Raw genomic sequence first — 27,990 nt, forward strand, 5'->3', positions numbered from 1 at the left:
GTGAAAATAAATTTCATAAAAAACTCCCAAAAAGCTTTTTCAGCGAAAATTAATTCCAGCTAAAATAAGTAGTTTACAGTATCTTGATTCTGTGTTCTCATTTAATGTGTAAGTCTAATAATCTTGTACAAGCCAAATGATGGCTGGTCAAAAAGTACACCAAATGTGCAAATTTTAACTACCGATACACACAGCATTGTGTACTAGACTTCCTAAGACCCCTACCAGAGACGTGTCATGGGGGGTATTGTAGCAAAATTCGTTTTTCAGGGGACATCCAAAAATCTCACTTTGAAGGTGTGTAATAATCCTCGCAACATACAGCTATGCAAATTTACACACAACAAACACAAAATAAAGAGTTTCTATTTTCTTTATTTTTATTTCATTTCCAGAAACTTGACATTGTTTAAGATACATAAAAATACAGAGGAAATTATATTTCTATTGCTATAGAAACAGAAAATTCAAGAATTAATCATGATCAGGTGTTTAATCTTCCAAAGCCAACAAGATAAATCCTATACACACAACAAAAATACAATGTGGTAATAATGTGAATGTGGTAAGTCAGTCCTGTGTTTTTTGGAAAGTAGTGGATACTCACTCTTATATAAATTGTGCAGATGACATGACTTTTTTTTTTATCTGAGAAATTAGTGTCATATAAAATTGATTGCATGTGACAACTGTTTCTGCATACAAAAAGAACAGACATTAAAACTCATTCTGAGAGTGCTTTTAAGAAATCGATACTGCACACACAAATTAAATTGAAAAGAATACAGCATCATGGGTATCTTGAGTGTGATGTGTTGTGTGGTTTTAAAGAATTGCACACTGTTAACTCTGCAATCTATATGACATATTGATCATCTACAGGAAGTAATCCAACTCGTTTCTGATGTAAAAGTTTTTCTCTTCATTTGATACTCTTGGATAACCAGCAACCAAAGCATCTTGAGCCCCAATGTACAGTGTATTATAAATCTTCCAGTAGACGTCTCGTACTTTCCTGGCTGGATGAAATAACCCCTGCAGAAAAGATTAAAACAAACAATACCCATTAATGTTAGAGGAAGAAAAACAATTTTGGTTTTTCTAAAACCATGAAGCAAATTGCAGATGTCCACAAAGATTATGAAGCAAACTCAAACAGTGAGTATGGAGGTTGCACAAAACAGTTCATGTCTGGAGATAAATTGAAAACGAAAACCTGGAGCACAAGCAACTACAGGTGAATCCACAGTTTAGTTGCTTTCAAAATAAATAAACCGATTTAAGGTTGATGTCATTGTCAAATGTTGGCAGGAAACAGAGGTACCATATAATACTGTAAAATGACTAATTTTCACTGGGTTTAAATTTCACTGATTTACCATTTCAGGCATATTCAGTGGGTTTTAAATTCACGGTTTCGTCATTTAGATAATGTGTTTTATGCTAAATTTTACATATTCACTGGGTTTTAATTTAGCGCATTTTCCCAGTCAGCGAAATAAGCTAAATTAAAACCCAGTGAATAATTACCCCCTTTACAGTACCTCATATAAGCGCCACCCTAGATTAGGCGCCAGTACAATAGAAAAGGTGATAATTTTCACACCAATTAGGCGCCAGTCAAAGTTGAATGTTTGTGTAAAACCGTGAATTCCCCATCTGGCCAACGTCCACCTAACACTTGAGCTAATCTTTTTTTCCCCACAACACATGCACAAAACTAACAATACACCTTACAATCTCTTGAATAGGCGTCAGAGAAGAGTGAAATGTCTTACTTTGGTTCTAAAATAGGCATTACGAAATGTTGAAAAATTACGGTCAATCAAAAAAAAACTGTTCACATGATAAAAAAAATACTCAGTATATTTAATGTAATATGCATTTATTTTTTTAATTTTCTTGGTAACGAAAAGTATATTCTAAAAGAAGTTTCAAATAAAAACAAACACGAATGCACTGCTTAGTAGCAAATGATCACGGTACGGTAGCGCAATCCGGCCATGCTGCGGTTCACAAGTGAAAAACTTACTTGTTTTCAAAGTGTTGAAATTGGTGATTATTATTCAGTGGTGATTATAGTAACGCACAAAAAATAAATCCGTTGAAATTTTATGAAATGCAAGTAAAATTCAACTTAGTTTCACCGTAAGACAATGATTTCAGTCACATGTAAACGACCGATACAATACGATATCCGCCATATCTTTGAATGCACACGAGACTTGTTTATTAACCGGATAGGTCAAGTCGCTAATTAACCAATCAAAATGCTGGATTATGCCCACGTGTCTGAATTACCATAGCTCATTTAATATGTTAATGACAGTTCAGCGACCTCATGGTAAACACAACGCGGAAGAGATTTACCGCTAATGTAGTGCGATCTTTTGGCTTCGATTTCCATGGGAAAACGGCATGATTTTTTTTTTAAATCAAGAAATTATTTGTTTTGGAAAGATAAACTGAGCATTTGAAGAATAATTTAACATTGTTTACAGTGATAACAGCTCATTGTCGAAACGAAGCTTACCAATTCACGTTAGTCACGATAAAAATCATTCTCTTGAATAGGTGTCCAGAGTTATTTAAATGTCCAAAAAAAGAAGCCGAAATATTTAAAAAAAAAACGTGATTTCTTGGTCTCATTTTATTTTAAAAACCAAACTGCCGTTTAACGGCCAAGGGCGAATTTACGGCAGAATCCGGCACATTGTATAGACAGGATTCCTCTGATTGTAAGGTAACGTTACCGTAGTTCTGAGTGTGTGAAAAAATTACTGACCTCAACTAAGCGCCATTTGCAACAAAGTTGCCAAAATGTGACCTCAAATTAGCACCAGACAGAAATGAAAATGTATCAAAGTGGGGCTTATATGAGGTATTTTACGGTACATGTATAAATTATAATTTTCCATCAAACAACATTTATGTTATTGGTGCACATCAGTTAAAAAACGCTCAAGAGTGATGACTTGCATGTACAGTGATAACAAAAGAGAAGCCAATGAGTGTATAATTCAGTGCCATTACTTGCTTTTTAAATCAAATTAATAAGTTGCTAAAAACTTAAAACTTGTGTGTATAGTAACACTCTTGGCACAATAACAGTTTTGTTAATCAATAATTTTGTGCAATTGAGCAGGTTAATCATCACAATTCCTGTTTGAAATTATGTAAATTAGCATGTAAATTTGTAATGCCACAGTGGCTAAAATTTTTGGAAAGATCACTGAGCACCTTGATAGAACTGGATAGGTGCATGCTTGATGTGGTGCCTAATTTACTTTAACTACACTGTGCGTTCTTGCTCAAGATTGATATCCCACTTGCTATGCACCAACAGTATAAAACACTGTCATGTCATTAGCAAATAATCTGAAACCAATTAGCTTACTGTGCATATATGAACCAGTTTTACTAGTCATTCAGCATAGCTACAGACCTTTAGTGTAAATTATACTGACTTACTTGTAGTGAATACTGTAGGAGTTTGATTGCACCAAGCCCAACCCTTAGTCCTTCCACAGCATCCATGACAGCCTGTATCACATGTGGTGATGTTTCAAATATATTGGGCCAAACATGGTTAAGTAAATGTATGAGTGCATCTTCACAGCCAAAACCATACACTCCCAATGCCATGTGTTTTATAGCTGCACACGCTGTTTGCCGATGAACCAGATCTCTGTTAAGCAAAGTTATATAATAATATAATTATCACAAATAATACAAATTATACAAATCATAACTATCATATTTTCTCTATTAGACACACACATGAACTCTTACTCATTTTGCTTAGTTATTATTTACAATCGTTTTCACTAAACTTTGGACGATCAGATTGTGGTAAATGTTGATACATCAGAGCAAGTGCTTAATGAAATTGCCACTGATTTTATCACTACTAATCAAAACATTATAACTGTACCCTAAACATTTTTGATACAATGTATACATGTCTGAGTCTCCGAGGCGCCATTCTGTCTTTTATTGTTTGCGCAAGACATTTCCGAGTCGTTTTTTTAGAGTGAACAGTGTGAATCCTGACCAGCATTGCTGATTTATTACAACGCTCTTTGGACAATGGCTGAATATCTTTTCAAGCTACATTTTACGTATTACACGGAGGACAGAATTGTTCCCATCTATGTTAAAGAAGACGAGTTTATGTGCATGTCACATCAAAATTTTGTTGACTATCTATGTGAACAGATTGCTTTTTTAAGGCGAATGCAGGCTATTCGTCTGCAAATCATAGACGAAGATGGACAGCGAGTCGATTTACCACCAACGATACCGTGATGTGATAGTGGACACTATTCGCTTAAAAGGTGGTACAATGCGTGAACAATTGTACGTTGTCGACGGCACTTCCCCGGCGGTTAAGTCATCTTCGGCCATGACTCACAGTAATTTAGGGGCTTCTAATTCAAGTACTGGCAAGAGACGTCGATTGGACTACAAAAGAGACGAAACCGTCACAGGCTCCTACTATGTCTGACAGTCAAAAAGAATTGGAGGACCAGTTAGAAATATTATCACAAAGCAAGTTTGTACTTGAACGTGAGTGGACAGATTTGAAGACTCCGCCACCACCTTTAGCCACACTTGCACTACCAGGAATTCGAGCTATTGACGCTACATGCAATTTATGTCACCATAAAGGACACAAAGAAAGTGGGAACAGAAACCGTCGCGAGTGTTGTTATGAACCATGTGCTGGTTATATGTATTGTGGTCGATTAGATAAACACCGGGAACATTCAGAAGCATTACGTCAAGTAAGCTACAAAATATTTATCGAATGATTTAATTCGTATTTTTCACGCCTACTTTATGTACAGTGGTGATGGCTAATAATAAAACACCACCACAAAATAATTTTAATTCGTAGCAAACATTTCTTTTGTTCGCACTTCAAATGGGGTTAGTAAATTTTAGTAGTTTATTTTCTCCATTTTCTTATTTTATTTCTTCTCAATTTCACAGAAAGACAAAGAAATAAAGAACGTGAAAGACAAGATGAAAGCATTAGAAGGGGAATTACAGTCTGTGAAGTCTTTCATAGCTAAAAATACAACCCAGTTTGCCAGTGTTCTAAAACCACGCTTGCAACGACTCTTCCCACAAAAGTACGTTGGGTTAGAGGGACGCAGCAAGTTATTAAAAGATGTTCGTCTCCTTAAAGTCGCCTTGGATGGTAAATTGACACCAGGAAATCTCCAAGATGCAGTTGATCTACCTAAATTATTGGAAATGGGAAAACGAAAGGTTTCTGAATTTAAACCCGATGACGACGACGTGAAAGACGAGCATGAAATAACAACACGCACAATAAAACAATCCAAGGAAACCTCGCCATTGAAACATGCTATTTCATCTCCGTCGCCGACAGCCGTAGTTACAATTCCACACCAGGCAAATCAAGTTTATACTCTGTATGTTCCAGCACAGCCCAACCCAGGAATCGCGGGTTATTCCGCAAAATATGATGCCATGGTATGGAAATCCTACTCCATTTATCAACCCTTGGGCGTTTATGCGACCACCTACTAGCAATGTAATGACAATGCCAGCACCTATATTTAGTGAATGCCTGCCAACAACGCAAGTTCCCGTTACACCAGTTAGTACAGTAATGGCAAGACCCGCGGAAACAAGTCCAAGTTTACCATTACCCATACCAACAGCAGCATTGACTACGCCTCAACCCAAAATTGAAATGGAAAACCAAGTGGAATTTCCAGAATTGGCACCTACAGCCAAGGAAAAGGAGAACCCAGAGGGTGTGATTGTCGGCGAAACAAACCAGTCTTGCCTAACTTTACTAGATTTGGCGAATATCGCATCTAAATCTGCGGATTTGTAAAAATGTTGTTTGTGTTTTTTACCAGAATACTAGTACCATGACTGATTTTATTTTCCACATGGTTATGACATTACGAACATTACAAGATACTTCTCAAACTTAAAGTGTTTTCATTGTATGGTTTTCCATGTACCATGAAGTGGTTATAATCTAGCTATACTTCAGTACAATCAAAGCCAAGGATTTTCCAAATTTAGGTCAAATATTTAAATATTTGTAAACGAAACTTAAATTGTTAAAACTGCTTTATCGGCCGTTCAGTTTCCCATGTTAATGTTAACTTTTCAAAATAAATACTACATGTTGTTCAGCATTATTGTAGTTTTTATTGTCATCTTATTTTATTTATTAATAAAGATGATTATAAAACAAAATAAAAAAAATAACAAGTCTTGTCTTAATACTGGTACAAGTTGACTTCCATTTCAGTTCGTATTGACCAGTTTTTGGCGGGAAGCAAATCACACGTAACCACTTTCTCTAGCAAAAATTTGACATGCCCCAGGGGTGATGTGACCAATGGCGTCTGCTATAGCAAACTCAGTAAATCTATACGAAAATTCCTGGTTTCCCCGCAAATACGATTTTATAGACCGAAAACATTGTTCACAGATATTATACTCGGGATTGTATGGTGGTTGAAAAATTAGGCGCACTCCTTGCTGTTGTAATAAATGTTCCAAATTAGGTTCGACAATCCTGGCGTGATGAAAACCACAATTATCCATGATTACACAATCTCCTGGTGCCAAACAACGATTTCCAACGTGGTCTTCTACATTGACTGCTTCAAAAAAAAAATTCATCATTTCCATAGCATTGGAAGCTCCAACAATGATATCAGAATATTCGACACCAAATATACTTGTAAGCAGGTTTATTGTGTAATTAACATTAGACGCAAACCGCTGTATTTCTATCGCCGGTTTACCAATTTCTGCATGCCCGTAACGCCGGTTTCCAGTAGTACGAATGACAGACGCCTCGTCAAACCAGTGCAGCTGTTCTGGTCTAAAATCAGAAATGGTGTCGATAAAATCAAGCATTCGTTGTTCGTTAATGTCAGTCGTTGACTCTGCAGCAACAGATTTTAACTTTTTCCTCGTCATGTTTAGGTGGTGAACAAGTCCCCGGTAAACCGTGGATGAACTGGGGACATCGAGGCACACATTATCTTGGCGTAACTTTGACTGAATTTCACGCAGATAAATACTAGGCTGTCGACGTTTATAAAATTCAATATGCTGTAAAATATTATCAGTCAAGCATGTTCTGTTACCGTGTTTTCGTCCGTGCTTCCCAGCTGAAACATCACCGCTAGTAATAAGTTTAGTACATATATTATTCGCAGTACTTTTTGACATGCCAGTTTGTTGTGCAATTTGTCTACATGACAGCCCATTTAAGTAAAGTTCAACAATTTTCTGTCGTACACTAAATTGTGTGTCGAATCCTCGTTTATGAGACTGCATTTTGTTACCAAATTACATGTACTCCCGACTTTCCCGCGTTAGATGCTCTGGGTGTCTGGACACACTACCGGGACACACACACAAACGTAACATTATAATTGAGTAGAAAAAGACAGAATGGCGCCTCGAAGACTCAGTCAGGTATACATTGTATCAAAAATGTTTAGGCTACAGTTATAATGTTTTGATTAGTAGTGATAAAATCAGTGGCAATTTCATTAAGCACTTGCTCTGATGTATCAACATTTACCACAATCTGATCGTCCAATGTTTAGTGAAAACGATTGTAACCAGTATTTATCAGATGAAGAAGCATATCCCTCACTCATCGTCAAAACTGCTCTACTTTTGCAGCAAGTACAACTGGTTCTTTTATGTGCAATGAGGATAGGAAAACTAAACAGTGCCAACAACTTTCAGTTATATGAAAGATGGTAATTAAAACACAATAAATATACCACATTCTATCATGTACTGTAAACTACAATGTACTTTATTTCCACTTAGAATTCATTTTCGCTGAAGGGATGCTTCAGTGAAAACAAAATGCAGTGAATATAGATCTTTTTCTATATTTTACATTTAACTCACTACAAATCAGTGAAAATATATTCCATACAAAACACCAAAAGAGAATGCAAATTACCTAGCCTAACATACAATGTCAACAGAAGAGGTGCAAGTTTACCTGTCCATAAGAGCATCTTCCAAGAGAGGCGACACGGCATAGATGTAATCTTTTCCCATTTCACCAATATACTCAAATAAGAATGATAATGATTTGAGGACACCATTCTGTACATTTAACTCTGGTACACGGTATTCATTCATGAGAGCTGGCAGTACTGTAAACGGTGAACAGGTCTCAGCTACTATGGCTATAGCTACAGTTGTACACACACGATTCTGACGTTCTTGGACTTTCAAGTTGTTTAACAGAGTAGCCAGTACATCATGTGGACTATAGTAGATGAACAGATAAAAACAAATTACTTGTGAAACTTGTGTTAAATTACCAATACTGTAGAAGGGTTAATTATTCACTGGGTTTTAATTTGGCTTATTTCGCTGACTGGAAAATGCGCTAAATTAAAACCCAGTGAATATGTAAAATTTAGCATAGAACACATTATCTAAATGATAAAATCGTGAATTTAAAACCCTCTGAATATGCCTGAAATGCTAAATCAGCGAAAAATTAATCATTTATATATGAACAATGACTACAAAATAGATGTCAATGTGCATGATCCTGAAGTGAAGTCTGAATTGCAGCAGGTCCATTACAACAGAATGTTGATCACATTCACTGATATCAACACCACTGGCCTTTAAGTTTTAATAAATTTGAAATGGCGCAACAAAGCCTGTATATAAATGGATATAATCCAACAACTTACCCGATTGCTTTTGCAATGTAACCAAACGTGTTGACAGTCGCACGCCTGATAGCTTTTTTGTGGGCTTTTAATAATTCCAGCAGTTCAAAACATATCCTCATCCACTCACGAGCTGATACATACTCTGACCCCCTGTCTGCTATCCTGCCGACCAAGTCTATACAGTTCTCTTGTACTTTTTCATGCCTGAAAAAGGTAGTGTGAGAAAATAATGTAACTAATGTATATATCAAACTTCTTCTTAGTGTTAAAATTCCTCAAAAATAGTGTAAACTGCCGAAATGCACTAAAATACACTCACTATGCACATGAATTAGGATGCACAACATTAACATGCACTGACAATGTACAGGGACTGTTGATTGAAAACATAACACATCATAATGAAAACAAACTTACCTGTTTTTTAGAATTGGTGTGAGACGTGGCAGTAAATCTTTGATAGGAGGCGTCATTTTATGCATACCAATAACATTGACAATACCTTTGAGTGCACCCAGTATACTACCAAGAACCTCTGGGTATTCTTCTCCTAGGTACTCGTACAACACCACACCTAAATGACCCATTAACTTTTCCTGGTGAAAACAACAAATAAATAGTAAAGCAGTGTACAATAGGCTGATTTGGCATTTTTGGACCCAGTATGTTGCTTAATTATCAAAGAGGTGCACTACACAAAAGGTTACTGAATGAATCTCATGTGAAACAAAAGATTACATCACCCACACAAGCATTATTATTGAATTGTAACATTTCCTACCTCTTGACATGTCCTCATAACCACAGCAATCCTGGATATGAGATCTGCTGCTTGTTGCCTAACTTTAGCTGCTTTGTTGTTGAGACGCCATAGAATAGTACCACAGATCTGTGGCAAATACGGCTTGACTCGTTTTCCCAGAGCATTCACAACTGTGCCAAAACCATTCAGCATAACCACATCCTGCAGATTCATCGAGTAGAAATATTTATTAATTTCTTAGAATAGAATAGTACCACATAAATAGAATAGTACCACAGATCTGTGGCAAATACGGCTTGACTCGTTTTCCCAGAGCATTCACAACTGTGCCAAAACCATTCAGCATAACCACATCCTGCAGATTCATCGAGTAGAAATATTTATTAATTTCTTCATCTTAATACAATTTAAATCACTATGACCTCAATATGAATGCACAAATAACCCATAAAATGCACAACTTTATTTCATTTGCATACATTGAACCTGAATGTGTCTTAAAATAAACTCTCCTTGCTGAAATGTAGGCAGGGAGAAGAGCATGTGAGCATTACTAAAGTATAAACTTTGATTCAAGGTGATGCAGGGATAGATTTCTATTTACCTCAGTGGTTTGTTCCTGGAATGCATATAAAATACCATCAATGAGCTGCTCTTCTAGTCTGGAGTCTATGTCAGCAGCGCCTAAATTACCCATAATCTTTTCAATCGTTTCCATCACCATTTTACGATATTGTTCGGCTTCATCTTTCAAGTCATCCACTATCCTACTAGTGATTTCAGCTGCTCCTACTTTGTTCGCCAACTCTACAGTTGTATCAACAAGCTGTGTAAAAAACAGTAAATCAACTTTAAAGTTTATTTATTTTTGACAAACTCCTTATTTAGTACAGGGGAAACAAGTTGATGGAAAGGTCGATTGCTCTCATAATTTTTCCCAAATCCCTGAAATTTGGGGAAAATGCACTGCCATGAGTGTTTTTTATTAAATATTTTTTGTGCCAGGAGATCATTCAAGATACTGATGAAAGTCAAGTGTACGGTACATATACAAGTTAAAAACCCTATTCCACGTATGAAACAATATAACAGGGCTCATCTCTCTATCAAATAATAATTTAATTCACTATCCGAAAGTTTAACAGGCACAGTCAACTTAAGTAACTGCTGTTCAAGGTTTCCCAACTGTCGCATCAGTAAGTGAATGAATCTTTGTCAGTGGCCTTCCCAGTGAGTCAGTCAACCCCAGGCAAGACATACTCACGGGATATACACCCAGTCTTACCTGTCTATAGTTTCTCCTCTCTAATGCCATTCTATGTTGCCAGAAATGTTTGAAGAATGTCTTACCTGTCTATAGTTTCTCCTCTCTAATGCCATTCTATGTTGCCAGAAATGTTTGAAGAATGGTGGCAGGATCTCATCTTTGATGTATTGAGATTCCACACCATCTGTGGCACAACACTGTTTTACCACTTTCAACACAATTTTCTTCATTTCTTCATCAGGAGATGGAAACTCACGAATCAAGATCAACATCACTTCCCTTGTATAATAATTAGCATATTCTGCATCCATCAATGGGATTAGATAACCAATGGCTTTCAAGAAAGCAGCCAATACCTAGTACAGAAGGACACACAGCTGGCAATTAACAATATTGACAGAGAGTACAAGTGAACACAATTTCATAAAACATTGGAGTCATGAATGCTTGCTAAAAATACCAACCTAGAATGCTAAAAAATAGTGGTATACAGTGAGGAATAGCCCTTTACAAACAATACACAACTTTTTAGTGTCTTTTTCACAACAGAAACTTAGAGAACCTGACTAAAACCTAGTTTTTGAATGATGATGTGTTTGTTATTCTTTATTTTGCAGGTACAGTATTTGTGCATCATCTACTTACCTTTCCTCTGTGTTGTCGAATACCCTTCCACAATGGTTTGAGAACACTATCAAAGGATTCAATACCATAGGGTGTAGCAGCTTCTGCCAAAGCCGCCAAAGCCAAAGCTGTGATTGTACGTACTTTCTGCTGTTCATCAACAAGACCTAGGGCAGAGTAACATGCATAAATTAGGATTTGACAAGTTCTAAACATGTAACAGTAAACAGCATTATGTATGATTAAACTGTTTTTGGAATATTAATGGTATAATTGATGAACAGAAGTAGCTTCATAGTCTTTGAGGTTGTATTATCTGTGCTTCAGACAAGAACATATTCACTTTGAATTTGAGATGTGATAATGCCTGGCAATCTGAACTTCTAACTATGGTGAAGTGAATGTTCTAAGATACAGGGAAATACAAAGCTGGAACAGTACCAACAAACACAGAGCTAAATAAAAGTTAAATGGAGAAGAGACAGAGGACATATCATCAAAATAGCATTGGTTTGTGAATGTACCGTATTTGTCTTCAATTAGGCGCCACTTTGTTACACTTTCATGTCATGGTGGCGCTTATTTGTGGTTAAATTTGAGCAACTTTGTTTCAAATGGCGCTTATTTCAAGCACTTCAAGTTCTAGTACCGGTAATTGTGTTACAAGCCATTGTTTTTGCTCCATTCTGGTGATAGATTATTGACAATATTTTACATTACAGTCTGACGCTTAGTCACTGTAGCCTTTATTTTAAATACTGAGTAAATGACCCGTTTTCAGACAGTTTAGAAAGTTATACAAAAAATATCATTCTTTAGAAAACATTCACAGTTTGCCGTACAATCAACAGAAAAATAAAACAAACACAAATTCAACGCTTAGTAGTCAATGATCACGGTAGCAAAATCCGGTCATGCTGCATTCCACGGTTACGATTATTACTCAGTAGTAGTTATAATAACGTACAAAAAATAAAATGCAAGTAAAATTCAACTTAATTTCATCGTAAGCGAATGATTCTGGTCGCATGTAAACGCTCGGCGCGATTCGATGTCTGCCATGCTTCCTGTCTAGGACTTGACCTGGAACGCGTTTTTTGACCTGATAGGTCAAGTCGTTAATTAACCAATCAAAATGCTGGATGATGCCAACGTGATCAAATTACCATAGCTCATTTAAACAAGTCATTGTCAATGACACGTCCCCGTTCCGTTCATATTTGAGTGACATATACATTCAAAGCAGATCATGACCGAAATGCACCTGCATATGTACAACACATTGTGCTAAATCTGAACAAAATCCATCCATGCATGACTGAGATCCGGTTCTGGAATTGTGAAAATACGTGATTTTGATGCATTTTCGGCCTTAAAATGGCCATCATTTCGCTATTGTTAAGCAGATCATGAAACAAAGGCACATATCTATTTGTGACATGATGTACATGTACCATGTGTGTGTGAAGTTTGAACTTGATCAATCCAGACATGTCTTGGATACGGATCCAGAACTGAATTCTTTAACAAAATGGCCGCCAGTCGGCCATTTCAAACTTGATCCGAAAAAAAAAAGACGTGCATCAAGGTCCTATTATGTTTAATGTATGTACCAAATTTGAACAAAATCCATCCATGCATAACTGAGATACGGGTCCGGAATGGTGAAAATGTGCGATTTCAATGCATTTTCGGCCTTAAAGCGGCCTCCATTTGGCTATCGTTAATGAGATCATGAAACAAATGCACATACATATTTGTGACATGATGTACCTTGTGTGTGTGAAGTTTGAACTCGATCAATCCAAGCATGTCTCGGATACGGATCCAGAACTGAATTCTTTAAAACAAAATGGCCGCCAGTCGGCTATTTCGAACTTGATCCGGAAAAAAAAATGACGTGCATCAAGGTCCTATTATGTTTAATGTATGTACCAAATTTGAATGAAATCCATCCATGCATAACTGAGATCCGTGTCCGGAATGGTGAAAATGTGCGATTTCAATGCATTTTCGGCCTTAAAGTGGCCGCCATTTGGCTATCGTTAATGAGATCATGAAACAAATGCACATACATATTTGTGACATGATGTACCTTGTGTGTGTGAAGTTTGAACTTGATCAATCCAGACATGTCTCGGATACGGATCCAGAACTGAATTCTTTGAAACAAAATGGCCGCCAGTCGGCCATTTCAAACTTGATCCGAAAAAAAAAATGACGTGCATCAAGGTCCTATTATGTTTAATGTATGTACCAAATTTGAATGAAATCCGTCCATGCATAACTGAGATCCGGGTCCGGAATGGTGAAAATGTGCGATTTCAATGCATTTTCGACCTTAAAGCGGCCGCCATTTGGCTATCGTTAATGAGATCATGAAACAAATGCACATACATATTTGTGACATGATGTACCTTGTGTGTGTGAAGTTTGAACTCGATCAATCCAAGCATGTCTCAGATACGGATCCAGAACCGAATTCTTTAAAACAAAATGGCCGCCAGTCGGCTATTTCGAACCCGATCCAAAAAAAAAAAAGACGTGCATCAAGGTCCTATTATGTTTAATGTATGTACCAAATTTAAACAAAATCTGTCCATGCATAACTGAGATCCGGGTCCGGAATGGTGAAAATGTGCGATTTTGATGCATTTTCGGCCTTAAAATGGCCGCTATTCGGCTATCGCTAATCGGATCATGAAAAAAATGCATGTGCATATGTCCCATATAATGTGTGATGTATGAGTGAAGTTTGAACTTAATCGGTCCATGCATGTTCGAGATACAGGTGATCACGGACGCACGGATGCACGGACGCACGAACGCACGGACGCACACAGGGCAAACCATAAGTCCCCGTTTTCGGACTACGTCCGAACGGGGACTAATAATGTATGAACGCAATGCGGAAGTGATTTGCCGATGTTTGCGATATTTTGGCTTTGATTTTGGTGGGAAAAACGGCATGATTTTTTTTTCAAATCAAGAAATTAGTTATTTTTGGAAAGTAAACTGAGCATTTAAAGAATAATTTAACACTGTTTACTGTGACAACAGCGCAATTGAAACAGAACATTTTCGCGTTGTTTTAATTCCGTTTTTATGGACTTACTGCGAAATTAAAAACCACGCTGATATTTTCTACAGTAGACTAAAAAGACATGTTTCAAGCGATTATAGACCGATTTCTTAAAAATTGTTAGAAACAAAACCAATTTTTTTTACATAAAAGCCATTCGTACAGTAACAGCGAGGGACTTCCGCGATCGCGTCCATCGCTACGAACCGGTAACCGGTAGTCGATCCGCCGGCGCCCAATTCACGATCATTACGTGCCAAAATTTCAACTTTGTCTGGCGCTTAATTGAGGTGTAAAATACAAAGTTTGTGTGGCACTGGCGCCTAATTGAAGGTGGCGCTTAACTGAAGACAAATACGGTATTTGACATTAAACGAAATTGTGCCTCTGAAATCACTCGGATTTGACACTTACCGTGTTCAATGATTTCCACCAAGTTTCTCAAATGTGGCAGGATAGCACAGCCCATGAGAATAGCAATCTGTTGTACAATTTTAATACCAGTATGTCTGGCTTGCCACGACTTTTTACTTCTACACACAGCTTTCAAGAAAGGCAGCAGAGATGGAATACCCAGGGCAGAGGCTACTACAGCGAAGGCACGGGCAGTTGTGTTACGTACATACTCATCCAAGTTGTCAATATCAGGTCGCATGGTTGAAATCATAGTAGCCAGACCAGCAGCTTTGGCCAAGTTGGAGATAATTTCACGACCCTCAACACGAGCGTAGTAATCTTCATCAATCAATAGGGGTTCAATGACAACAAGAATCTGGAAAATAACACATTTAACATTAGTTGTACGTAAAGTCTGATTAACATAAATTGACAGTACACAAAGTGTCTACATCATTAGAGTCTTAGAATGTCCAAAAAATTAAATATATTGTGTTTACAGAGGGTTTTCCATTTATTTGCACTTTTATTGGAGATGTGCTTCTCATGAAGCAATAACAATATCAATGAAATAAAGTATGCCAATCATGATTGGTTAGTGCTACTTGACAAAACACAGAACCAAATATAATGTAAAATATAAATGCAACCAAATATACTCAAATTCACATCATTCAACGCTGTCAAGGAAAGTATTGTGCCTAACTCTTTACAAAGACTCTCAACTGAGATTAATGCGTAGCCTTACCTTGTGGACATATGGCCTAACCAAATCATCCAATTTATAAAGAATTCTGTCAATAACTTTCACCAACAAGTGACGCTCCTGATCTTCCAGTGTAGGAGACATGAGAAGAGGCAAAATTTGATTGAATAGAGGACCAGCCCCAAATTCACGGGCTTTGTCTGTAATTTGTCGCAGGGCAGCTTTTCTCATTGGTGGAGTTCCATTCTTTATCTTCAAAAGCAATTTCATGATGCGGCGCTCTTTAAGTTCTTCTGGATTGAGAGTGCTTTCATCAACATCAACCTTGGGTGAGAAAAACAAATAGACGAATATTAGTGCATGAATGCTGATAGCAAAGTATACACAAGATTTCAGATAGAAAGACAATATTTGTGCATAAATGATGTGACTTACCAGTAGTTTGTCAAAATACTGGGCATCGTCTGGTTTTAGAAACGGTAGATTCCCAGGGGGCTGTTCCAAACCATGATTGGTTGACCTATCCTCAACTTGCATATGAAATCCACTCATTCCTCCAAGTGGAGTGGGAGTTGCGGTTAGTTTACGTGCCGGAGTACGGATTGGAACATAACCAGCTGGTGGTTGTAATACTTTGTATCCTTCTGGAAATAATGAGTCTAATTCTTCATCCGTCCACGGCCTGTTTCTGTCATCTATTTCTTTCTCCCATCGATAGGCCTGCATCTGTTCTGGCGTCATCTGCATCAAGTGGCCTGAAAGAACAATTATGGGGAATACGGTAAATAATAAAGAACATAGAGAACATTTTAAACTTCAATGGTTGTGATGACCAAGAAAAAATAACCAACACTATTACATTTAATTAAGTACTAAAAGAATAGCTAGATAGAACAGATTTTAAAATCATTAAGAGAATATTCGTACAAAGTGCATCTACCTGGGGTTGGAGTTGCCATCGCCATAGCCTTCTGTCCAGTGGGTGTTATACCTTGCCCCAACACTGGTGTGGCACCACCCATCTGATTTGCTGGAGTCTCATCCCAACGTGACCTTCGACGACTTGATGCACCTGGTGTTGGGGTTTCTGATATTCCATCATCTCCTCTATCGGTACGTGGTGTTTCAGCCCATCCACTGCCATGGCCAGGCGTTTCTGTAAGTTACAGAAGGAAAAGATATCAATTTACAAAACACTAGGCTAGAAGAAAAATACAATGCAGCAATGCAATAATTGTGATATCATTACACTGTATGCAGCTCCATAGTGAATCAGAACTTCTGTATATGGTACACATTGAAATATGTACCAGTAATGTAGACATGTAGATAATATAATGTATAATGACACAAACCTCTCTCAGTCCTTGGTGTCTCATCCCAACGATTTCTTCTTGCACTAGGAGTAGCACCACGACCAGGCGTAGCATGACCAGGAGTGGCATGACCAGGTGTACTGGCATGTCCTGGCGTGCTTGCATGTCCAGGAGTGGCATCCCATACGCGTGTACTGGCACCGGGAGTTGCACCAGGTGTTTCACCTCCTTTTTGATGACCTGGAGTTTCATCCCAGCGAGTATGCGATGGAGTTCCAGCCTGACAAGAAAACCAAGGAAACATTAAAATATAGAGTAAATGTGAAATGCAAGATAGTTATTATTTTTAATAGTTATATTTGCATCATTTTAATTTTGCACAATGAATAGAACTTAACTTACTTCTGCTTGATCCCAACTGGATGCCTTCTTTTTAGGAGTCGCACCTGGCGTTTCATCTCCACCACCAGCTTGATCCCAACGTCGTCTTTTGGCAGGTTTAGAAACAGGCTGTTCAGCTCCATTAACAGCATGTAAATCTCCAGCCTTGGCCTTCTCATGCATCCTAGATCTCACATCATGCTACAAATCGAACAAACAGAATCAATCAGTACTGATCTACTGTAAATATTTAACCACTTAATTCTCGAATGTTAAACTGCAATTTGGCAGCAATGTTACAATAATACAATTTTGATAAATAGTTCTGTTGTCCACCAATTATTATGAAAGTGAGATTCTCATTATTTTTTTATTCAGGAGAACATACATTTGAAAGTATGTCAGTCAAAATCTTTCCAATTTCTGTGAAATAATTTTATTACGTTGTTTTTCTGACATGGAAACTCAGCATTTGTTGTTAAATGAAAGTAGCACTTGTACATTTCTACATTCACATGTAGATTTCTGAAACTGATAACTGAAATTTTCTGAATAGTTTAAAATGATTATGAAATTGCACTTAATGAATTAAAGTGAACACTCTTACCTGATCTTTTGACAGTGCTTGATCAGACATAATCTCAGCATACGTCCGTGACTTTGGATCAGGGGTCTTGCCACCTGTACAAAGATACAGAAAGAGTCACAAAAAAGAAAAGAAAGAAGATTTATTAGTAAATTATGTCATAACAAGCACCCACCCAGCTCAGACAATGTTGCCAAAGGGAATACAATCAGACGGCCCAATTTTAGTCATTCAGTTTACTCATGACTCTTAGAGGCCACATAGCAAGGTGGACAGACATGCCCAATTTTTATGCATTTTATGATTAATGCGAAGACAGATTTGACATTGTGATTAACAGGAGGAAGCAGCTAACTATTTCATAGCCCTACCACTTTGCTTTGTGGCAACGTAAGACATAAAACAATTTCACTATCTGAGCAGATCGATATCACTGAATGATCAAACTGTTAGGTTCTACAACAGATCAGATTGGTGGGCATGTAGACAGTTCAAAAGCCAATTGGGAGGGCAATCACGGTAGTAAATTGTCAGTCAATACACGCCCAAACCTGATCCAGAAGTTTACACAACACAGCTTTAGAGATTCCATTCAAATCAGAGAAAATATGAAAAAGGAGAACTGGTCTGATGACAAGCATTTCCTGGCCCAGCTGATGCGGATACGTACTGTTCTTCACCTCAGTTGATGTAACTTGGTTGGTTTAACACTCGAATATCTGCAAGAGGCATTCCCTAAAATTAACTTTCAATCCTGTTAGTGTATTTGGATTCAAACATTGGAAAAAAAAAACTTTTTACGAAAATGCACACTCTCCAGAAATTGTAGACTACTAGGCTGAATCATAAATTTGTTTTATCAGGATCCCACACATCTATCTGTGATTTGACGAAACTGCCTTGGCATGCACAGTGTCACGCCCATAATATAACAACTATTATATATCAGTATGCACATCTTCATATAATAATCACAGAAAAAATAAAATTCACTATATATTTTGGTTGACATCAATATGAAAATGTACTTCCGTTGTATCATATTTTAAATATTAACCTATTTCACTCAAAGACCTGCTGACCCAGAGTAGTTGTCATGTGATAAGACAATGCTGTTTTGGGAGAGAAATCAAGGAAGCAGTATTAGTATTGGTTTTTTTATTCACTTTCTATACAATATTTCTTTACAATAATTTAAAAAATAAACAGTGCATAAATGTCTGATATACCAAAAGGACCATCCTGACTGATAGCAAGCAATTCTCAGATGATAGGTTTGGTCTCTTAAGGTAAAGTTGGGTATGTCAATACTATAATGTATATGTATGTATATGCGAGATGTTTTCCTAAACATGGCTCCATTTTCAGCTATTCTATAAAAATTGATAAATGGACAGGGACAATTCAGCGTGCATTATATGTCCTTACCTCTTGGCTTTGGGGCAATTTGATTCTGATCATGAAAACACTTATTTATGTATGTATGAATCTCACTAAGTAACAAGTGTGCAACACACATAATGCAGGTGTAACAAATACTACAAGTAATAACAAGTCCTTGCCAAACATTTCAGAATTTTAACATGAGCTGCCTCCTCAATGTGAGCATCATAATAACACATCAAAAAATCTAATAACATGTGAGTGCATCAAGTGCAATAAAGAACTAATCTCTGCTTACCGTCTCTAAATGGATCATGTCGCTCAGGTGATATGATCATCTTTCGTCTGCGTGCCCGGTATTCATCTTCCCTGTCTGCAATTTTAGGAATTCTGTGCTCAGCAAAAGGGTCATAGTCCTGGTAAAAGACAAGAAACTCCATGTAATTCTGTACAGAAGTGCATTCTATAAGTAACTTGTACCGAGAAAAATGTACTTTGCCTTACATAATAGCTTTCATGACACTGGGCCAAGGGGGTGAAATTTGATATACAGTTAGAATGTATTTTGGTCAGCACACTTGTTCTCACCTCGAATTTATAGCAAAATTATATCCATGTAACAAAACTGAGCTCTCTCACACGAAAAAACTTACCACTGCACTACGTTGTATATCGTTGAGAACTGATGCTGGGGCTGTGTAGTTCGCTCTTTTGCCCATCAATGTTCCGGCGGGAACTTCCTCATCATCATCCTAATAACGCAAGAAAATGCAAGTTGAACTACTAAAGTATTGATAAGAATCATCATGGGGATCATTTACTGACAACAATGTACTTCTCTTTGAATCAGAAATTCATGTAGTCAAACCTGTCTTAGTGACCACCTCTATATAGGAATCACCACCGACTATAGTGATAAATTGTGGGTAGTACTAAGGCATAACATGTGAGCAACCTGTGTATAAAAGACCACCTGCCTATAGTGACCACTTTTGGGCAGTACTAAGGCATAACATACAAGCAACCTGTGTATAAAGACCACCTGTTGTATGTGAGCACTCTTTCAGCAATATTTTTGCAAGTTAGCCTTTGTTTAAGAGACCAAAATAATAATTTTTAATTCTGTTATATAATTTTTTTTTTAATATCCTCAAGTAAAACTTATTTGATTTTGATTAACTCGAATAAATGTGTTTTAAGCACAATAGAACCAGCTCATTATTGTTGGAGCAAATGTTATGCCAAATTGAGTTGGCGACTCATGAAATAATAAATCAACCACCATACAAAGACCACCTGCCTGTAAATACCATTTTAATAAAGTCCCTTGGGTAATCGGTATACACAGGTTTTACTGTATATGTAATACTCCCAACTGTAATAAACTTTTCATGCACTAGATTATTTGTACTTTGGTACAGTGTTCTCCCCACATAGAACAAAGCATGGCGGTACCGCCATGCTTGGCGACCCGGCCGCCACGCTTGGGCTCGGACTGCCATGCTTACAACTTCACCGCCATGCTAATAGGATGCATTGTTTACATCCTTTTGACCCGCTCACACGTAGCACTGCATAAATTATCACCATCTACGCCACGGCGGTTTGAACTTGCCGGGACAAATTAAACAGTCCCATTGTTAAACACGTGTGAAGTACAGACGCTGTCAATGGGGAACAAATCAGGGTTCTCCCCAGGGCTTTTTAGCGCCGAGGTCCGCGGCGCTATACCTGTGAATCTCGGCGCTTCACTTGGGACCTCGGCGCTATGTGTTCCCACCTTGGCGCTTGATTTCATATTTGACATGCCAATATCAGATGTGAAAAATCTTTGTTCGCCACGTCGATCGGCCCCGACCGTCACTCAAAATTAGTGACCACCACGGAAATGCTTCCGACGAGGACTATTGTCTGATTGTTAGTATAATTACGTACCGACCGACAGGCATCCTGTCAGTCGTGGATTATAATTTATAAACAATAGACCTAGTCGCACGATACGTAGCGGCTAGTCAAATTTGTGGAATTAGCACCTCTTTGTTTGTAAGTAAATACTTTCTGCGATAGACACAGTCTTTAGATTGAAAGCTAAAATTATTTCAAAATCAATTCCACCTCGATATAACATGGTCAAATCGGAGTTCACGATCAGTTCACGCTACTCAAGAAAAAAACGTGTTTATTGCGTGATTTGGTAAAATACATTTGAACTGTTATCATTGTGAATCATGTAAAAACTCTTCTTTCAAGACCTAATTTACCTTTTAAAAATTGCAAATCACCTATTTCGAAAGCTATCATGCAGTTGTCAATTGAAATCGATGCCAACACATCGTGCTCCGACATCGCTTTACTTCCGCAATGTAATCTTTATGATCACTACCATTCGGAAAACTTCGGGTTCTACCGGCATTACCATGCGGCATTTTGATTGGTTAATGGCATTCTTGACCCATCGGGTCAAAGGACACATGCTAATGTTTCACAAACATCATGGCGGGTCTGGTTTTTTTTACCGAAGCGATCAAGTGATCAAAAATAATCGCTCCCGATAAAAATAAGTCGGATTTTACTTAAATTTCATATCAAAAAAAAAAAAATCAAAGAAAGCTTAGAAAGAACTCCCATGTGCCGAGAGTATTGGAGACACATTAAATATAATTCGAAATTACTTAGCTGAAAACTAATTATGCAAATCAGAAAATTAATATGACCAGATTTGAGTGTAAAACTAATGAGGTCTGCGCAATGTAACAGAAAATCTATGTCTCCAAGTTTAATTGAAATGTGATTAGAACCAAAAAATTATGAATTATTATGCTTATTAGGGAATTAATATGAACAGATTTTTACCCCAAACTAATTAGGTTTGTACATTGTCCTAGAGCATCTTTGTACTAAGTTTCATTGAAATGGAATAATTAGTACCGTGAAAACTCCAAAATTTCGACCCCTCTAAAAATTCGATTGGCTATTTATTTGCCGGGTTTCGGTGTTTTATTTACCTCCAAATTTTCGACTCCACTAAAAATTGCCGACTCATTCTTATTCGAAAATTGCGACCAGTTTTAGTTTTCCCCCAAACGAAAAAAAACAACGATGTGAGCGTTCAAACGGGACCTTCCTCGAAGGCATGAATCCGGGTTTCTGATTGACTGAGAGATTTTTATTTTATTGGTAACGAAAATATATTCTAAATAAACGAAGTTTCAAATAAAAACGAACACAAAAATCTCGGCATGCTGCGTTTCTGAATTGTTGATTATTACTGTACTCAGTAGTGATTATAATAATGTACACAAAATAAATTTGTTGAATGGTTATGAAATACAAATAAAAGTCAACTAAGTTTCATCGTAAGCGAATGATTCCGGTCTCGTATAAACGTTTGATGCTGTAGGATATCCGCCATGTTCTCTTAGGTCAAATAGGTCAAATCGCTAATTAACCAATCAAAAAGCTGGATGATGCCAACGTGTTCAAATTAACATAGCTTATTTAAATATGTTAATGTTATTGAACGCAATGCGAAGAGATTGATGTTGTAGTACGATATTTTGGCTTGGATTTTGATGCGAAAACGGCATGATTTTTTTTTAAATAAAAAAATTAGTTGTTTTTAAAAAATAAACTGGTCATCTGAAGAATAATTTAACATTGTTCACAGTGATAACAGCTCATTCTCGAAAGGAAGCTTACCCGCTCACGCTAGTCACGATAAAAATCATACACGTGTACTCTTGAATAGACAGACGTCAATGACTACGGTAAAACTTAGACTCTATTTTAGCCGGCAGGATTGATTGAAATGTCCGAAAAATGACGCCAAAATACACCTTAAAAGTCCCATTTTATTTTCTTAAATCCCATTTTATTTTTTAATCCAAGGGCGAATTTACGGCAGAATTTGGTCCCTCAAATAAGGGACACGTGAGCTTTGATTCTAACCGGATACATTGCACTGGGTCGGGGAGATAGTTTGCTAAACTTCCATGTATCTTTTGTCCAATGGGTACCTGTACTTCGAACATTCGCAAGTTTTCCTAGGTAGTGCGAGACAGCTTTGTCTTTTGACCTATTAGTTTTGTGCTGACCTCTTCTGCGCGTCTTGATGTTTTGTTTTGCTTGTCATAATACTCACTGATTGATGACTTTGTTTAGATTTTGAGTTACAACTCGGCCACGACTCTAAAAACATGTCACATTTCTAACGCCAATTATTTAAAACCGGTCGAAATTTTGGAGTTTTTACGGTACTTTAGATATCAGTGTGAAAGCTTAAAATTGGTTAATTATGCAAATTAGGTAATTAATATGTACAGATTGTAACCCACAATTATTCAGGTCTGTCTATTGTCCTACAGCATCCATGTACATTCATTGATATGTGATGTATAGTACCTGAGATATCAGTGTGAAAGTTGGTTAATTATGCAAATTAGGTGATTAATATGCACAAATATTTACCGGAAACTAATTGGGTCTGCATAATTCTAGATTCATTGAAATGTAAATGATTAGTACTTTAGATATCAGTAGAAAAGCTGAAAATTAATTATGCAAATTAGGTAATTAATATGCACAATTATTTACCCTAAAACTAATCAGGTCTCTGCATAGTCCTAAAGGATCTATGTACCAAGTTTCATTGAAATGCGATGATTAGTACTTGAGATACCCATGGAAAAGCTGAAAATTAACTAATTATGCAAATTAGGTGATTAATATGCACAAATATTTATCGAAAACAATCAATCTCTGCATAGTCCTTGAGTATGTAAGTACCAAGTTTCATTGAAATGTAATGCTAACTACTTATATCAAATGCTGAAAATTAATTAATTATGCAAATTAGGTAATTAATATGTACTGATATTACCATAAAAACTATCAGGTCTGTGCAGTGTCGTATGACATCTATGTACCAAGTTTCATTTGAAATGTGATGATTAGTACTTGAGATATCAGTGGAAAAACCGAAAATTGACTAATCATTATGCAAATTAGGTAATTAGTATCCACGGATTATTACCAAAAACTAATCAAAACCTAGCATTAGTTCAGAGCATCTATGTACCAAGTTTCATCAAAATCCAATGAGTGGTTGTTTAGATATCAGTGGAACAGTCATGGAACCACTAAAAAATAGCTAATTATCATGTAAATTAGGTAATTAATATGCACAGATTTTTACCAAAAATTAATCAAATCTGCGCATATGTTCAGAGCATCTATGTACCAAGTTTCATCAAAATCCAATGAGTGGTTCTTTAGATATCAGTGGAACAGTCATAGAACAGCTAAAAATTAGCTAATTATCATGCAAATTAGGTAATTAACGAGCATGGATTTTTACCAAAACCTAATCAAATCTGCGCATTGGCCCAGAGCATCTATGCACCAAGTTTCATCAAAAACCGATGTATGGTTCTTGAGATAGCAGTGGAACAGTCGGACACACATACACACATACACACACACATACACACACACATACACACATACACACATACACACATACAGACACACTAACTGCAAAGACTCCCATTTTGTGCTTCGCACATGGGAGTCAAAAAGTAAAATTTGTTGAGGAATTATTGCTATAACTGGTGTATAACATGGCCAAGTAAGTTATGTCACGTCGTAACTTTGATGATCGTTTTGAAGCTTTATTTGTTCGCTCATTACTGTAATTGTAAACGTTTTAGAAGTTGATGGTACGAATAATAAATTACAACAATACGTCAATTAATTACGTGATCGATTTTTTGAAGGAGAATGTTTTTGGAGTGAATAAAATTATGAGATTTGTGAACATAAATCTGGCTTAACGTTTTGAATGAGTTTCCTTCAACGTTTTACAAAACAATTAAATTGCAACAATAATTTATTTGTGTTTTTAGTCTGCAGCATTTGTATTTCGAGAATGTTTCAAACTCTTCTAAATTGTGAAACATAATGTGTTGATTCCATTAAAAAAAATATTTGCCCTGTGACTGAGCTCACTAATATTCATAATTGTAAATAAGTTCTGTTAATCAATGAAGGAAAGATATGTAAATGATATGCAAATTATTATGCAAATTAGCCCCGGTGCTATGCATTTTTTCTGGGGAGAACCCTGCAAATTGTCACTCAAGTTGCAAACATCGAGATCTATACGACTAAACATGTAAAGGAAAAATAGGTGATGCCGCCCGGCTAAAACGTACAATCACCGCTAGCACAGCACAGAAACAGAAGCGTGTAGAAACACGGAAACGGCGCGAGGCTGGTTTTGATGAATCGTGGAAAAAGACATTTCCCTGGTTAAGGTCAATTGTTCAGGTAAGATTTCGTAATTTTTGAAATAAAATGCCAGTGTGTGCATGTTTTGCCGATCGTAAGAACACCGAACATGGTAGGCCTACACCGATTTCAATCAACATCTTAGACACGAGGCTGGTATAGACACGACATGAAAAAAAAACATCACTCGTTACTGTCAACTTTTTTTAGATTATTTATGGATATCTTCATAGATTAATGGGTACGCGTATGTTATAATTTGTCCAAGCAAAAACAAATCATCGAATTTTGTAATCTTCCGGTCACATGTTGACTTGTGTAGGTATTTCCAAGATGGCGGCCTGTCAACGTCTTGCGAACGACAGCTGCTATCATCTATGCTATGATCGATGGAATCCCGATTTGTATACATAATTCTATCGTTACGTTTTAATTTTAATTGAATAGTGACCTCATGTTTTTTTTCTTCGAAATTCCTGAGTTTCCTTGTCGTTGACCTGACAAAACCAACATGTAAACAACATGTTTTGCAGACGAAATGCTATCCATACGGCACTGGGTTCCCGATCGTGGCACAATTCAATCGTTATGTTTACATTTATTTGAACCTCAATCCTCATTGTTTTTTTTTATTATTTTTCATTTTTTCCCACTAGGAATGTTGTGCAGTTAATGCTCAAAAGCTCGTCTATGACGAGTTTAACTACAGTAAGGCAGCCAATGTTTGGAGCACAACAAAGTCAGAAGGATTAGTTTAGACTAAGTTTTATGGAACAGTTCACATTAAATGACGATCTTGTCAAATTATGGTATATTATGTAAAGTATTATGTAATTTAAATAAAGTCTCTCATACATTTTAATACTGTCTTGTATGTTTGTTTTTGTGAGAGTGAATCCTGAAAAATATGCAAATTAGTATGCAAATTAGCATGCAAATTAGACCGCCATGCTTGCCTCTGAGCCTGGGGAGAACACTGTGGTAACATTAAAAAAATCTTGAAGAAACTGCCTTTGCATATGTTACTATACATGCAGAAAGTATACTTACATCATCTGCATCGTTAGTTGCAATAGATGTGACGTAACCCTCATATTTATTTCTACTAGAACCATAGATATCTTGATCAAAGTGTCCTTCTGCACCAAGTTGCACCCTTTCAATCTCACTAATTCCATCAAGTTTTCCAGATTTTCTTTGTTGAAGATTGGCCTTCCGAGATTGAATCTCTCGGATTTGCAGTTCCAACTCTGAAAAGAAATTAGGAGATGCATAAAACATATTTTGGAATTGGTGATAAAAATTAGTGATAAATTAAGTAAAATATCACGTTCCTGATGAATAAACTTCACATGGGATGTTAACAATAGTCTTGCGGCAATAAAATTGAAATATTTTCTGCCCTCTTACAGTAAAACGGTGTAATTACTTTGTTTTGTTCAATGCATGATGCATATTACAAATTAGGTTGGGGTGTGAAACACTGAATGTTGACCATTTCCACTGTATTTTATATTTCTAGGCCATACCCTTCACACCTGCCCCTAAACACACAATTCAAAATTATCAAAATGTAACATTATAGATTGTTTACCTATGCGAAACAACAAGTATGACCATAGTGAATCTAATACTAGTTCTCTAATTTGGATTTTAGGACATTTTCTTTATGTTTATGCAATCTAAGTGTAGTTTTTTCTTCTTCTTCAAATTATTAAGGTCATTATGAAGTTTATTCATCAAGGGCTATTTGGTATTTACTATTTTTATCGTGAAAATAGTATTTTCAATAGATTACTACACAGTCCTATTCTAGACCAGCACCAAATTGGCAAATTTGACTACCTAAAAACAACATGATCACACAGTCCTAACCAAAAAATAAAACGATATGATTTTGCTGCGCTACAGGTTTTTTGGCCAAACGACTTATTTCAAATTATGGCGTTGTCAAATAGAAATTCTGGGCGCAACAAATGTTATTGACAACGCACAGAACCCAATGCTGGTGTCACTCTAATCACTTCCATTAATCACAAACGTTTAGAAGCGACAAAAACTAAAAACTCTAAATCTCGAATACGCGACGCCATCTTGGATCAGAAACCGTACACTTTGTTTTCGCACAACTGCGAGTTTATGAGCGAGTTTCAAAGCTATATTCGATAGAACTCATGCGTTCCTTGATGATCAGGGGACGCCCGGTGAATTTAATTTTATAACTATTCCAATTTGACATTATTTTGCATGTGTAGAAAGCGCATAACATAGTTTATGTTTTCATTGCTTACCTTCTCTTGTGGTAGCGGCCATGTTGTTCAGAAGCACTCACGTCCTGATGACGTTCATCGGGAATCGTCGTAAATTCGATGATTGCTGCAACTTCGTACTCGATATTCACCCACAATCTAATAACGATTATATGTAATACTATAAAGAATACACGTAGACAAAAAATGGATAAAAAAT

General features: G+C 36.7%; 1 protein-coding gene across 1 annotated transcript; it reads right to left on the bottom strand.

Annotated features, from left to right (window-relative positions):
• Positions 1-362: 362 nt before the first annotated feature.
• On the bottom strand, positions 363-27,959 carry LOC100377153 (splicing factor 3B subunit 1-like). The gene is made up of 20 exons (XM_006811104.3): positions 27,813-27,959; positions 26,572-26,771; positions 19,887-19,985; positions 19,532-19,649; positions 17,872-17,945; positions 17,286-17,465; positions 16,923-17,163; positions 16,508-16,723; positions 16,003-16,322; positions 15,610-15,891; positions 14,880-15,237; positions 11,405-11,550; positions 10,843-11,115; positions 10,097-10,318; positions 9,511-9,693; positions 9,147-9,325; positions 8,748-8,933; positions 8,036-8,308; positions 3,472-3,688; positions 363-1,035 (listed from the first exon to the last, which is right to left on the bottom strand). The coding sequence occupies exons 1-20, from the start codon at positions 27,832-27,834 to the stop codon at positions 877-879; spliced, it is 3,948 nt and encodes a 1,315-aa protein (XP_006811167.1). The 5' UTR covers positions 27,835-27,959; the 3' UTR covers positions 363-876.
• Between the last annotated feature and the right edge of the window lie 31 nt (positions 27,960-27,990).

The sequence above is a fragment of the Saccoglossus kowalevskii genome, chromosome 7 (genome assembly GCF_978046115.1).
Source record: "Saccoglossus kowalevskii chromosome 7, keSacKowa6.1, whole genome shotgun sequence".
Taxonomy (NCBI): Eukaryota; Metazoa; Hemichordata; class Enteropneusta; family Harrimaniidae; genus Saccoglossus; species Saccoglossus kowalevskii.